At 49.8% G+C, this 15,149-nt stretch overlaps 2 protein-coding genes across 3 annotated transcripts in view; both read right to left on the bottom strand.

Annotated features, from left to right (window-relative positions):
• efcc1 (EF-hand and coiled-coil domain containing 1) overlaps positions 1-15,149 on the bottom strand; it is a 67,954-nt gene that overhangs the window by 29,106 nt on the left and 23,699 nt on the right. The window lies entirely within an intron of this gene.
• LOC145862673 (uncharacterized) lies at positions 12,871-13,578 on the bottom strand (the record flags this gene model as incomplete). Its single annotated transcript, XM_082967794.1, has 1 exon — positions 12,871-13,578. A coding segment is annotated over one exon (708 nt), but the record flags the coding sequence as incomplete, so codon positions are not given.

Raw genomic sequence — 15,149 nt, 5'->3', positions numbered from 1 at the left:
GTCAACTACAGCACGTTAACCACGTCAACTACAGCACGTTAACCACGTCAACTACAGCACGTTAACCACGTCAACTATAGCACGTTAACCACGTCAGCTACAGCACGTTAACCACGTCAACTACAGCACGTTAACCACGTCAGCACGTTAACCACGTCAACTACAGCACGTTAACCACGTCAACTACAGCACGTTAACCACGTCAACTACAGCACGTTAACCACATCAACTATAGCACGTTAACCACGTCAACTACAGCACGTTAACCACGTCAACTACAGCACGTTAACCACGTCAGCACGTTAACCACGTCAGCACGTTAACCACGTCAACTACAGCACGTTAACCACGTCAACTACAGCACGTTAACCACGTCAACTACAGCACGTTAACCACGTCAACTACAGCACGTTAACCACGTCAACTACAGCACGTTAACCACGTCAACTATAGCACGTTAACCACGTCAGCTACAGCACGTTAACCACGTCAACTACAGCACGTTAACCACGTCAACTACAGCACGTTAACCACGTCAGCTACAGCACGTTAACCACGTCAACTACGCACGTTAACCACGTCAACTACAGCACGTTAACCACGTCAACTACAGCACGTTAACCACGTCAACTACAGCACGTTAACCACGTCAACTATAGCACGTTAACCACGTCAACTACAGCACGTTAAACACGTCAGCACGTTAACCACGTCAACTACAGCACGTTAACCACGTCAGCACGTTAACCACGTCAACTACAGCACGTTAACCAAGTCAACTACAGCACGTTAACCACGTCAACTACAGCACGTTAACCACGTCAACTACAGCACGTTAACCACGTCAACTACAGCACGTTAACCACGTCAACTACAGCACGTTAACCACGTCAACTATAGCACGTTAACCACGTCAACTACAGCACGTTAACCACGTCAACTACAGCACGTTAACCACGTCAACTACAGCACGTTAACCACGTCAACTACAGTACGTTAACCACGTCAGCACGTTAACCACGTCAACTACAGCACGTTAACCACGTCAACTACAGCACGTTAACCACGTCAACTACAGCACGTTAACCACGTCAACTACAGCACGTTAACCACGTCAACTACAGCACGTTAACCACGTCAACTACAGCACGTTAACCACGTCAACTACAGCACGTTAACCACGTCAGCTACAGCACGTTAACCACGTCAGCTACAGCACGTTAACCACGTCAACTACAGCACGTTAACCACGTCAACTATAGCACGTTAACCACGTCAACTACAGCACGTTAACCACGTCAGCTACAGCACGTTAACCACGTCAGCTACAGCACGTTAACCACGTCAACTACAGCACGTTAACCACGTCAACTACAGCACGTTAACCACGTCAACTACAGCACGTTAACCACGTCAACTACAGCACGTTAACCACGTCAGCACGTTAACCACGTCAACTACAGCACGTTAACCACGTCAGCACGTTAACCACGTCAGCTACAGCACGTTAACCACGTCAACTAGAGCACGTTAACCAGGTCAACTATAGCACGTTAACCACGTCAACTACAGCACGTTAACCACGTCAGCACGTTAACACGTCAACTACAGCACGTTAACCACGTCAACTACAGCACGTTAACCACGTCAGCACGTTAACCACGTCAACTACAGCACGCTAACCACGTCAACTACAGCACGTTAACCACGTCAACTACAGCACGTTAACCACGTCAACTACAGCACGTTAACCACGTCAACTACAGCACGTTAACCACGTCAACTACAGCACGTTAACCACGTCAACTACAGTACGTTAACCACGTCAACTACAGCACGTTAACCACGTCAACTACAGCACGTTAACCACGTCAACTACAGCACGTTAACCACGTCAACTACAGCACGTTAACCACGTCAACTACAGCACGTTAACCACGTCAACTACAGCACGTTAACCACGTCAACTACAGCACGTTAACCTCGTCAACTACAGCACGTTAACCACGTCAGCACGTTAACCACGTCAGCTACAGCACGTTAACCACGTCAACTACAGCACGTTAACCACGTCAACTATAGCACGTTAACCACGTCAACTACAGCACGTTAACCACGTCAGCACGTTAACCACGTCAACTACAGCACGTTAACCACGTCAGCACGTTAACACGTCAACTACAGCACGTTAACCACGTCAACTACAGCACGTTAACCACGTCAACTACAGCACGTTAACCACGTCAACTACAGCACGTTAACCACGTCAACTACAGCACGTTAACCACGTCAACTACAGCACGTTAACCACGTCAACTACAGCACGTTAACCACGTCAACTACAGTACGTTAACCACGTCAACTACAGCACGTTAACCACGTCAACTACAGCACGTTAACCACGTCAACTACAGCACGTTAACCACGTCAACTACAGCACGTTAACCACGTCAACTACAGCACGTTAACCACGTCAACTACAGCACGTTAACCACGTCAGCACGTTAACCACGTCAACTACAGCACGTTAACCACGTCAACTACAGCACGTTAACCACGTCAGCACGTTAACCACGTCAGCTACAGCACGTTAACCACGTCAACTAGAGCACGTTAACCACGTCAACTATAGCACGTTAACCACGTCAACTACAGCACGTTAACCACGTCAGCACGTTAACCACGTCAACTACAGCACGTTAACCACGTCAGCACGTTAACACGTCAACTACAGCACGTTAACCACGTCAACTACAGCACGTTAACCACGTCAGCACGTTAACCACGTCAACTACAGCACGCTAACCACGTCAACTACAGCACGTTAACCACGTCAACTACAGCACGTTAACCACGTCAACTACAGCACGTTAACCACGTCAACTACAGCACGTTAACCACGTCAACTACAGCACGTTAACCACGTCAACTACAGTACGTTAACCACGTCAACTACAGCACGTTAACCACGTCAACTACAGCACGTTAACCACGTCAACTACAGCACGTTAACCACGTCAACTACAGCACGTTAACCACGTCAACTACAGCACGTTAACCACGTCAACTACAGCACGTTAACCACGTCAACTACAGCACGTTAACCTCGTCAACTACAGCACGTTAACCACGTCAGCACGTTAACCACGTCAGCTACAGCACGTTAACCACGTCAACTACAGCACGTTAACCACGTCAACTATAGCACGTTAACCACGTCAACTACAGCACGTTAACCACGTCAGCACGTTAACCACGTCAACTACAGCACGTTAACCACGTCAGCACGTTAACACGTCAACTACAGCACGTTAACCACGTCAACTACAGCACGTTAACCACGTCAACTACAGCACGTTAACCACGTCAACTACAGCACGTTAACCACGTCAACTACAGCACGTTAACCACGTCAGCACGTTAACCACGTCAACTACAGCACGTTAACCACGTCAACTACAGCACGTTAACCACGTCAACTACAGCACGTTAACCACGTCAACTACAGCACGTTAACCACGTCAACTACAGTACGTTAACCACGTCAACTACAGCACGTTAACCACGTCAACTACAGCACGTTAACCACGTCAACTACAGCACGTTAACCACGTCAACTACAGCACGTTAACCACGTCAACTACAGCACGTTAACCACGTCAACTACAGCACGTTAACCACGTCAACTACAGCACGTTAACCACGTCAACTACAGCACGTTAACCACGTCAACTACAGCACGTTAACCACGTCAGCACGTTAACCACGTCAGCTACAGCACGTTAACCACGTCAGCACGTTAACCACGTCAACTACAGCACGTTAACCACGTCAACTACAGCACGTTAACCACGTAAACTATAGCACGTTAACCACGTCAACTACTGCACGTTAACCACGTCAACTACAGCACGTTAACCACGTCAACTATAGCACGTTAACCACGTCAACTACAGCACGTTAACCACGTCAACTACAGCACGTTAACCACGTCAACTACAGCACGTTAACCACGTCAACTACAGCACGTTAACCACGTCAACTACAGCACGTTAACCACGTCAACTACAGCACGTTAACCACGTCAACTACAGCACGTTAACCACGTCAACTACAGCACGTTAACCACGTCAGCTACAGCACGTTAACCACGTCAACTACAGCACGTTAACCACGTAAACTACAGCACGTTAACCACGTCAACTACAGCACGTTAACCACGTCAACTACAGCACGTTAACCACGTCAACTACAGCACGTTAACCACGTCAACTATAGCACGTTAACCACGTCAACTACAGCACGTTAACCACGTCAACTACAGCACGTTAACCACGTCAACTACAGCACGTTAACCACATCAACTATAGCACGTTAACCACGTCAACTACAGCACGTTAACCACGTCAACTACAGCACGTTAACCACGTCAGCACGTTAACCACGTCAGCACGTTAACCACGTCAACTACAGCACGTTAACCACGTCAACTACAGCACGCTAACCACGTCAACTACAGCACGTTAACCACGTCAACTACAGCACGTTAACCACGTCAACTACAGCACGTTAACCACGTCAACTATAGCACGTTAACCACGTCAGCTACAGCACGTTAACCACGTCAACTACAGCACGTTAACCACGTCAGCACATTAACCACGTCAACTACAGCACGTTAACCACGTCAACTACAGCACGTTAACCACGTCAACTACAGCACGTTAACCACATCAACTATAGCACGTTAACCACGTCAACTACAGCACGTTAACCACGTCAACTACAGCACGTTAACCACGTCAGCACGTTAACCACGTCAGCACGTTAACCACGTCAACTACAGCACGTTAACCACGTCAACTACAGCACGTTAACCACGTCAACTACAGCACGTTAACCACGTCAACTACAGCACGTTAACCACGTCAACTACAGCACGTTAACCACGTCAACTATAGCACGTTAACCACGTCAGCTACAGCACGTTAACCACGTCAACTACAGCACGTTAACCACGTCAACTACAGCACGTTAACCACGTCAGCTACAGCACGTTAACCACGTCAACTACGCACGTTAACCACGTCAACTACAGCACGTTAACCACGTCAGCTACAGCACGTTAACCACGTCAACTACAGCACGTTAACCACGTCAACTATAGCACGTTAACCACGTCAACTACAGCACGTTAAACACGTCAGCACGTTAACCACGTCAACTACAGCACGTTAACCACGTCAGCACGTTAACCACGTCAACTACAGCACGTTAACCAAGTCAACTACAGCACGTTAACCACGTCAACTACAGCACGTTAACCACGTCAACTACAGCACGTTAACCACGTCAACTACAGCACGTTAACCACGTCAACTACAGCACGTTAACCACGTCAACTATAGCACGTTAACCACGTCAACTACAGCACGTTAACCACGTCAACTACAGCACGTTAACCACGTCAACTACAGCACGTTAACCACGTCAACTACAGTCGACCCGTCGCCGTAACCACGTCAACTACAGCACGTTAACCACGTCAACTACAGCACGTTAACCACGTCAACTACAGCACGTTAACCACGTCAACTACAGCACGTTAACCACGTCAACTACAGCACGTTAACCACGTCAACTACAGCACGTTAACCACGTCAACTACAGCACGTTAACCACGTCAGCTACAGCACGTTAACCACGTCAGCTACAGCACGTTAACCACGTCAACTACAGCACGTTAACCACGTCAACTATAGCACGTTAACCACGTCAACTACAGCACGTTAACCACGTCAGCTACAGCACGTTAACCACGTCAGCTACAGCACGTTAACCACGTCAACTACAGCACGTTAACCACGTCAACTACAGCACGTTAACCACGTCAACTACAGCACGTTAACCACGTCAACTACAGCACGTTAACCACGTCAGCACGTTAACCACGTCAACTACAGCACGTTAACCACGTCAGCACGTTAACCACGTCAGCTACAGCACGTTAACCACGTCAACTAGAGCACGTTAACCACGTCAACTATAGCACGTTAACCACGTCAACTACAGCACGTTAACCACGTCAGCACGTTAACACGTCAACTACAGCACGTTAACCACGTCAACTACAGCACGTTAACCACGTCAGCACGTTAACCACGTCAACTACAGCACGCTAACCACGTCAACTACAGCACGATAACCACGTCAACTACAGCACGTTAACCACGTCAACTACAGCACGTTAACCACGTCAACTACAGCACGTTAACCACGTCAACTACAGCACGTTAACCACGTCAACTACAGTACGTTAACCACGTCAACTACAGCACGTTAACCACGTCAACTACAGCACGTTAACCACGTCAACTACAGCACGTTAACCACGTCAACTACAGCACGTTAACCACGTCAACTACAGCACGTTAACCACGTCAACTACAGCACGTTAACCACGTCAACTACAGCACGTTAACCTCGTCAACTACAGCACGTTAACCACGTCAGCACGTTAACCACGTCAGCTACAGCACGTTAACCACGTCAACTACAGCACGTTAACCACGTCAACTATAGCACGTTAACCACGTCAACTACAGCACGTTAACCACGTCAGCACGTTAACCACGTCAACTACAGCACGTTAACCACGTCAGCACGTTAACACGTCAACTACAGCACGTTAACCACATCAACTACAGCACGTTAACCACGTCAACTACAGCACATTAACCACGTCAACTACAGCACGTTAACCACGTCAACTACAGCACGTTAACCACGTCAACTACAGCACGTTAACCACGTCAACTACAGCACGTTAACCACGTCAACTACAGCACGTTAACCACGTCAACTACAGTACGTTAACCACGTCAACTACATCACGTTAACCACGTCAACTACAGCACGTTAACCACGTCAACTACAGCACGTTAACCACGTCAACTACAGCACGTTAACCACGTCAACTACAGCACGTTAACCACGTCAACTACAGCACGTTAACCACGTAAACTACAGCACGTTAACCACGTCAGCACGTTAACCACGTCAACTACAGCACGTTAACCACGTCAACTACAGCACGTTAACCACGTCAGCACGTTAACCACGTCAGCTACAGCACGTTAACCACGTCAACTAGAGCACGTTAACCACGTCAACTATAGCACGTTAACCACGTCAACTACAGCACGTTAACCACGTCAGCACGTTAACCACGTCAACTACAGCACGTTAACCACGTCAGCACGTTAACACGTCAACTACAGCACGTTAACCACGTCAACTACAGCACGTTAACCACGTCAGCACGTTAACCACGTCAACTACAGCACGCTAACCACGTCAACTACAGCACGTTAACCACGTCAACTACAGCACGTTAACCACGTCAACTACAGCACGTTAACCACGTCAACTACAGCACGTTAACCACGTCAACTACAGCACGTTAACCACGTCAACTACAGTACGTTAACCACGTCAACTACAGCACGTTAACCACGTCAACTACAGCACGTTAACCACGTCAACTACAGCACGTTAACCACGTCAACTACAGCACGTTAACCACGTCAACTACAGCACGTTAACCACGTCAACTACAGCACGTTAACCACGTCAACTACAGCACGTTAACCTCGTCAACTACAGCACGTTAACCACGTCAGCACGTTAACCACGTCAGCTACAGCACGTTAACCACGTCAACTACAGCACGTTAACCACGTCAACTATAGCACGTTAACCACGTCAACTACAGCACGTTAACCACGTCAGCACGTTAACCACGTCAACTACAGCACGTTAACCACGTCAGCACGTTAACACGTCAACTACAGCACGTTAACCACGTCAACTACAGCACGTTAACCACGTCAACTACAGCACGTTAACCACGTCAACTACAGCACGTTAACCACGTCAACTACAGCACGTTAACCACGTCAGCACGTTAACCACGTCAACTACAGCACGTTAACCACGTCAACTACAGCACGTTAACCACGTCAACTACAGCACGTTAACCACGTCAACTACAGCACGTTAACCACGTCAACTACAGTACGTTAACCACGTCAACTACAGCACGTTAACCACGTCAACTACAGCACGTTAACCACGTCAACTACAGCACGTTAACCACGTCAACTACAGCACGTTAACCACGTCAGCTACAGCACGTTAACCACGTCAGCTACAGCACGTTAACCACGTCAACTACAGCACGTTAACCACGTCAACTATAGCACGTTAACCACGTCAACTACAGCACGTTAACCACGTCAGCTACAGCACGTTAACCACGTCAGCTACAGCACGTTAACCACGTCAACTACAGCACGTTAACCACGTCAACTACAGCACGTTAACCACGTCAACTACAGCACGTTAACCACGTCAACTACAGCACGTTAACCACGTCAGCACGTTAACCACGTCAACTACAGCACGTTAACCACGTCAGCACGTTAACCACGTCAGCTACAGCACGTTAACCACGTCAACTAGAGCACGTTAACCACGTCAACTATAGCACGTTAACCACGTCAACTACAGCACGTTAACCACGTCAACTACAGCACGTTAACCACGTCAGCACGTTAACCACGTCAACTACAGCACGCTAACCACGTCAACTACAGCACGTTAACCACGTCAACTACAGCACGTTAACCACGTCAACTACAGCACGTTAACCACGTCAACTACAGCACGTTAACCACGTCAACTACAGCACGTTAACCACGTCAACTACAGTACGTTAACCACGTCAACTACAGCACGTTAACCACGTCAACTACAGCACGTTAACCACGTCAACTACAGCACGTTAACCACGTCAACTACAGCACGTTAACCACGTCAACTACAGCACGTTAACCACGTCAACTACAGCACGTTAACCACGTCAACTACAGCACGTTAACCTCGTCAACTACAGCACGTTAACCACGTCAGCACGTTAACCACGTCAGCTACAGCACGTTAACCACGTCAACTACAGCACGTTAACCACGTCAACTATAGCACGTTAACCACGTCAACTACAGCACGTTAACCACGTCAGCACGTTAACCACGTCAACTACAGCACGTTAACCACGTCAGCACGTTAACACGTCAACTACAGCACGTTAACCACATCAACTACAGCACGTTAACCACGTCAACTACAGCACATTAACCACGTCAACTACAGCACGTTAACCACGTCAACTACAGCACGTTAACCACGTCAACTACAGCACGTTAACCACGTCAACTACAGCACGTTAACCACGTCAACTACAGCACGTTAACCACGTCAACTACAGTACGTTAACCACGTCAACTACAGCACGTTAACCACGTCAACTACAGCACGTTAACCACGTCAACTACAGCACGTTAACCACGTCAACTACAGCACGTTAACCACGTCAACTACAGCACGTTAACCACGTCAACTACAGCACGTTAACCACGTAAACTACAGCACGTTAACCACGTCAGCACGTTAACCACGTCAACTACAGCACGTTAACCACGTCAACTACAGCACGTTAACCACGTCAGCACGTTAACCACGTCAGCTACAGCACGTTAACCACGTCAACTAGAGCACGTTAACCACGTCAACTATAGCACGTTAACCACGTCAACTACAGCACGTTAACCACGTCAGCACGTTAACCACGTCAACTACAGCACGTTAACCACGTCAGCACGTTAACACGTCAACTACAGCACGTTAACCACGTCAACTACAGCACGTTAACCACGTCAGCACGTTAACCACGTCAACTACAGCACGCTAACCACGTCAACTACAGCACGTTAACCACGTCAACTACAGCACGTTAACCACGTCAACTACAGCACGTTAACCACGTCAACTACAGCACGTTAACCACGTCAACTACAGCACGTTAACCACGTCAACTACAGTACGTTAACCACGTCAACTACAGCACGTTAACCACGTCAACTACAGCACGTTAACCACGTCAACTACAGCACGTTAACCACGTCAACTACAGCACGTTAACCACGTCAACTACAGCACGTTAACCACGTCAACTACAGCACGTTAACCACGTCAACTACAGCACGTTAACCTCGTCAACTACAGCACGTTAACCACGTCAGCACGTTAACCACGTCAGCTACAGCACGTTAACCACGTCAACTACAGCACGTTAACCACGTCAACTATAGCACGTTAACCACGTCAACTACAGCACGTTAACCACGTCAGCACGTTAACCACGTCAACTACAGCACGTTAACCACGTCAGCACGTTAACACGTCAACTACAGCACGTTAACCACGTCAACTACAGCACGTTAACCACGTCAACTACAGCACGTTAACCACGTCAACTACAGCACGTTAACCACGTCAACTACAGCACGTTAACCACGTCAGCACGTTAACCACGTCAACTACAGCACGTTAACCACGTCAACTACAGCACGTTAACCACGTCAACTACAGCACGTTAACCACGTCAACTACAGCACGTTAACCACGTCAACTACAGTACGTTAACCACGTCAACTACAGCACGTTAACCACGTCAACTACAGCACGTTAACCACGTCAACTACAGCACGTTAACCACGTCAACTACAGCACGTTAACCACGTCAACTACAGCACGTTAACCACGTCAACTACAGCACGTTAACCACGTCAACTACAGCACGTTAACCACGTCAACTACAGCACGTTAACCTCGTCAACTACAGCACGTTAACCACGTCAACTACAGCACGTTAACCACGTCAACTATAGCAAACAGATTACCGACCATTTCGAATCCCACCGCACCTTCTCCGCTATGCAATCTGGTTTCAGAGCTGGTCATGGGTGCACCTCAGCCACGCTCAAGGTCCTGAACGATATCGTAACCGCCATCGATAAGAGACATTACTGTGCAGCCGTATTCATTGACCTGGCCAAGGCTTTCGACTCTGTCAATCACCACATCCTCATTGGCAGACTCAACAGCCTTGGTTTCTCAAATGACTGCCTCACCTGGTTTACCAACTACTTCTCTGATAGAGTTCAATGTGTCAAATCGGAGAGCCTGTTGTCCAGACCTCTGGTAGTTTCTATGGGGGTACCACAGGGTTCAATTCTTGGGCCAACTCTTTTCTCTGTATACATCAATGATGTCGCTCTTGCTGCTGGTGAGTCTCTGATCCACCTCTATGCAGACGACACCATTCTGTATACTTCTGGCCCTTCTTTGGATACTGTGTTAACAACCCTCCAGACGAGCTTCAATGCCATACAACTCTTCTTCCGTGGCCTCCAACTGCTCTTAAATACAAGTAAAACTAAATGCATGCATTTCAACCGATCGCTGCCACCACCTGCCCGCCTGTCCAGCATCACTACTCTGGACGGTTCTGACTTAGAATATGTGGACAACTACAAATACCTAGGTGTCTGGTTAGACTGTAAACTCTCCTTCCAGACTCACATCAAACATCTCCAATCCAAAGTTAAATCTAGAATTGGCTTCCTATTTCGCAACAAAGCATCCTTCACTCATGCTGCCAAACATACCCTCGATCCTCGACTTCGGCGATGTAATTTACAAAATAGCCTCCAATACCCTACTCAATAAACTGGATGCAGTCTATCACAGTGCCATCCGTTTTGTCACCAAAGCCCCATACACTACCCACCACTGCGACCTGTATTCTCTCGTTGGCTGGCCCTCGCTTCATACTCGTCGCCAAACCCACTGGCTCCAGGTCATCTACAAGACCCTGCTAGGTAAAGTCCCCCCTTATCTCCGTTCACTGGTCACCATAGCAGCACCCACCTGTAGCACTCGCTCCAGCAGGTATATCTCTCTGGTCACCCCCAAAGCCAATTCCTCCTTTGGCCGTCTCTCCTTCCAGTTCTCTGCTGCCAATGACTGGAACGAACTACAAAAATCTCTGAAACCGGAAACACTTATCTCCCTCACTAGCTTTAAGCACCAGCTGTCAGAGCAGCTCACAGATCACTGCACCTGTACATAACCCATCTATAATTTAGCCCATACAACTACCTCTTCCCCTACTGTATTTATTTATTTTGCTCCTTTGCACCCCATTATTTCTATGTCTACTTTGCACCTTCTTCCACTGCAAATCTACCATTCCAGTGTTTTACTTGCTATATTGTATTTACTTTGCCACCATGGCCTTTTTGCCTTTACCTCCCTTATCTCACCTCATTTGCTCACATTGTATATAGACTTATTTTTCTACTGTATTATTGACTGTATGTTTGTTTTACTCCATGTGTAACTCTGTGTTGTTGTATGTGTCAAACTGCTTTGCTTTATCTTGGCCAGGTCGCAATTGTAAATGAGAACTTGTTCTCAACTTGCCTACCTGGATAAATAAAGGTGAAATAAAAATAAGTTGAAAAAAAACTATAGCAGATTAAATATGTCAACTTTAGCACTGAACTTGTTCTTAAAAAGTGGTCACCACTCACAGCAGATGGTTAACATAAACAGAAGTTTAGGGTTGTTGCCTGTAGGTACTATAGACCTCAGAGATCAAATGTAAAGAACGCCTCATTCTCTCCAACATGTTGGGTGAAAACTCCAACAGGCTCTAACCAGCAGGAATCATTCTGCTCTAGCTAAGTGCTTTGAAGGGTGTTTCTGTGGTCAACACACACAGAGAACCAGCTGTATGCTTCAGTCAGGGTGGCTCAGTTCACTACTGGCTGGGGTTAGGGATGGGGTTTAAGGCTCAGGCTGGGAGGCTGGGTGGCTGGGCTGAGGCTGGGTGGCTGGGAGCTGGGCTGAGGTCAGGTGGCTGAGGGCTGGGCTGAGGCTGGGTGGCTGGGAGCTGGGCTGAGGTCAGGTGGCTGAGGGCTGGGGGCTGGGCTGAGGCTGGGTGGCTGGGAGCTGGGCTGAGGATGGGTGGCTGAGAGTGGGCTGAGGCTGGATGGCTGAGAGTGGGCTGAGGCTGGGAGCTGGGCGGAGGCTCGGTGGCTGAGAGCTGGTCTGAGGCTGGGTGACAGAGCTGGGCTGAGGCTGGGTGGCTGAGAGTGGGCTGAGGCTGGGTGGCTGAGAGTGGGCTGAGGCTGGGAGCTGGGCTAAGGCTGGGTGGCTGAGAGCTTGGAGTTGGGCCAAGGTTGGGTGGCTGAGAGCTGGGCTGAGGCTGGGTGGCTGAGAGTGGGCTGAGGCTGGGTGGCTGAGAGTAGGCTGAGGCTGGGAGCTGGGCTGAGGCTCGGTGGCTGAGAGCTGGGAGCTGTTCTGAGGCTGGGTGTCTGGGAGCTGGGCTGAGAATTGTTGGCTGAGAGCTGGGCTGAAGATGTGTGGCTGAGTGCTGGGCTGAGGCTGGGAGCTGGGCTGAGGCTCGGTGACTGGGAGTTGGGCTGAGGCTGGGTGACTGGGAGCTGGGCTGAGGCTGGGAGCTGGGCTGAGGCTGGGTGGCTGGGAGCTGGGCTGAAGTTTAGCTGAGGCTGGGTGGCTGAGAGCTGGGCTGAGGCTGGGTGGCTGGGAGTTGGGCTGAGGCTGGGTGGCTGAGAGCGGGGCTGGGTGGCTGGGAGCTGGGCTGAGGCTGAGGCTGGGTGACTGATAGCTGGTAGTTGGGCTGAAGCTGGGTGGCTGAAAGCTGGGTGGCAGAGAACTGGGTGGCTGAGAACTGGGCTGAGAGCTGGGTGGCTGAGAGCTGGGTGGCTGGGAGCTGGGTGGCTAAGAGCTGGGTGGCTGAGAGTTTGGTGGCTAAGAGCTGGGAGGCTGGGAGCTGGTCTGAGGCTGGGTGGCTGAGAGCTGGGCTGAGGCTGGGTGGCTGAGAGCTGGGATGAGACTGGGTGGCTGGGAGCTGGGCTGAGGCTGGGTGGCTGAGAGCTAGGTGGGTGAGAACTGGGCTGAGGCTGGGTGGCTGAGAGCTGGGTGGCTGAGAGCTGGGTGGCTGAGAGCTGGGCTGAGGCTAGGTGGCTGGGAGCTGGGCTGAGGCTGGGTGGCTGAGAGCTGGGTGGCTGAGAACTGGGCTGAGGCTGGGTGGCTGAGAGCTGGGTGGCTGAGAGCTGGGCTGAGGCTGGGTGGCTGGGAGCTGGGATGAGGCTGGGAGCTGGGATGAGGCTGGGAGCTGGGATGAGGCTGGGAGCTGGGATGAGGCTGGGTGGCTGAGAGCTGGGTGGCTGAGAACTGGGCTGAGGCTGGGTGGCTGGGAGCTGGGATGAGTCTAGGTGGCTGGGAGCTGGGTGGCTGAGAACTGGGTGGCTGGGAGCTGGGTGGCTGAGAGCTGGGTGGCTGGGAGCTGGGTGGCTGAGAACTGGGTTGAGGCTGGGTGGCTGGGAGCTGGGCTGAGGCTGGGTGGCTGAGAGCTGGGCTGAGGCTGGGTGACTGAGAGCTGGGATGAGAACTGGGCTGAGGCTGGGTGGCTGAGTGCTGGGTGGCTGAGAACTGGGCTGAGGCTGGGTGGCTGAGAGCTGGGATGAGGCTGGGGCTTGGTGCTATTTGGAAGGAGGGCTGTGCCACTCTCTGCAGTCTTCTCCTCTTTGAAGCCCTGGTCTTTCATATCAACCTCCAGCAGGCTGTTCAGTTCCCAGTCTTTCATATCAACCTCCAGCAGGCTGTTCAGTTCCCAGTCTTTCATATCAACCTCCAGCAGGCTGTTCAGTTCCAAGTCTTTCATATCAACCTCCAGCAGGCTGTTCAGTTCCCAGTCTTTCATATCAACCTCCAGCAGGCTGTTCAGTTCCCAGTCTTTCATATCAACCTCCAGCAGGCTGTTCAGTTCCCAGTCTTTCCTATCAACCTCCAGCAGGCTGTTCAGTTCCCAGTCTTTCATATCAACCTCCAGCAGGCTGTTCAGTTCCCAGTCTTTCATATCAACCTCCAGCAGGCTGTTCAGTTCCAAGTCTTTCATATCAACCTCCAGCAGGCTGTTCAGTTCCCAGTCTTTCATATCAACCTCCAGCAGGCTGTTCAGTTCCAAGTCTTTCATATCAACCTCCAGCAGGCTGTTCAGTTCCAAGTCTTTCATATCAACCTCCAGCAGGCTGTTCAGTTCCAAGTCTTTCATATCAACCTCCAGCAGGCTGTTCAGTTCCAAGTCTTTCATATCAACCTCCAGCAGGCTGTTCAGTTGCCAGTCTTTCATATCAACCTCCAGCAGGCTGTTCAGT

Source organism: Salmo salar, chromosome 22, assembly GCF_965601325.2.
Source record: "Salmo salar chromosome 22, fSalSal1, whole genome shotgun sequence".
Taxonomy (NCBI): Eukaryota; Metazoa; Chordata; class Actinopteri; order Salmoniformes; family Salmonidae; genus Salmo; species Salmo salar.
The sequence above is the reverse complement of the archived record's forward strand: the minus strand, read 5'-3'. Positions and strand labels throughout refer to the sequence as shown.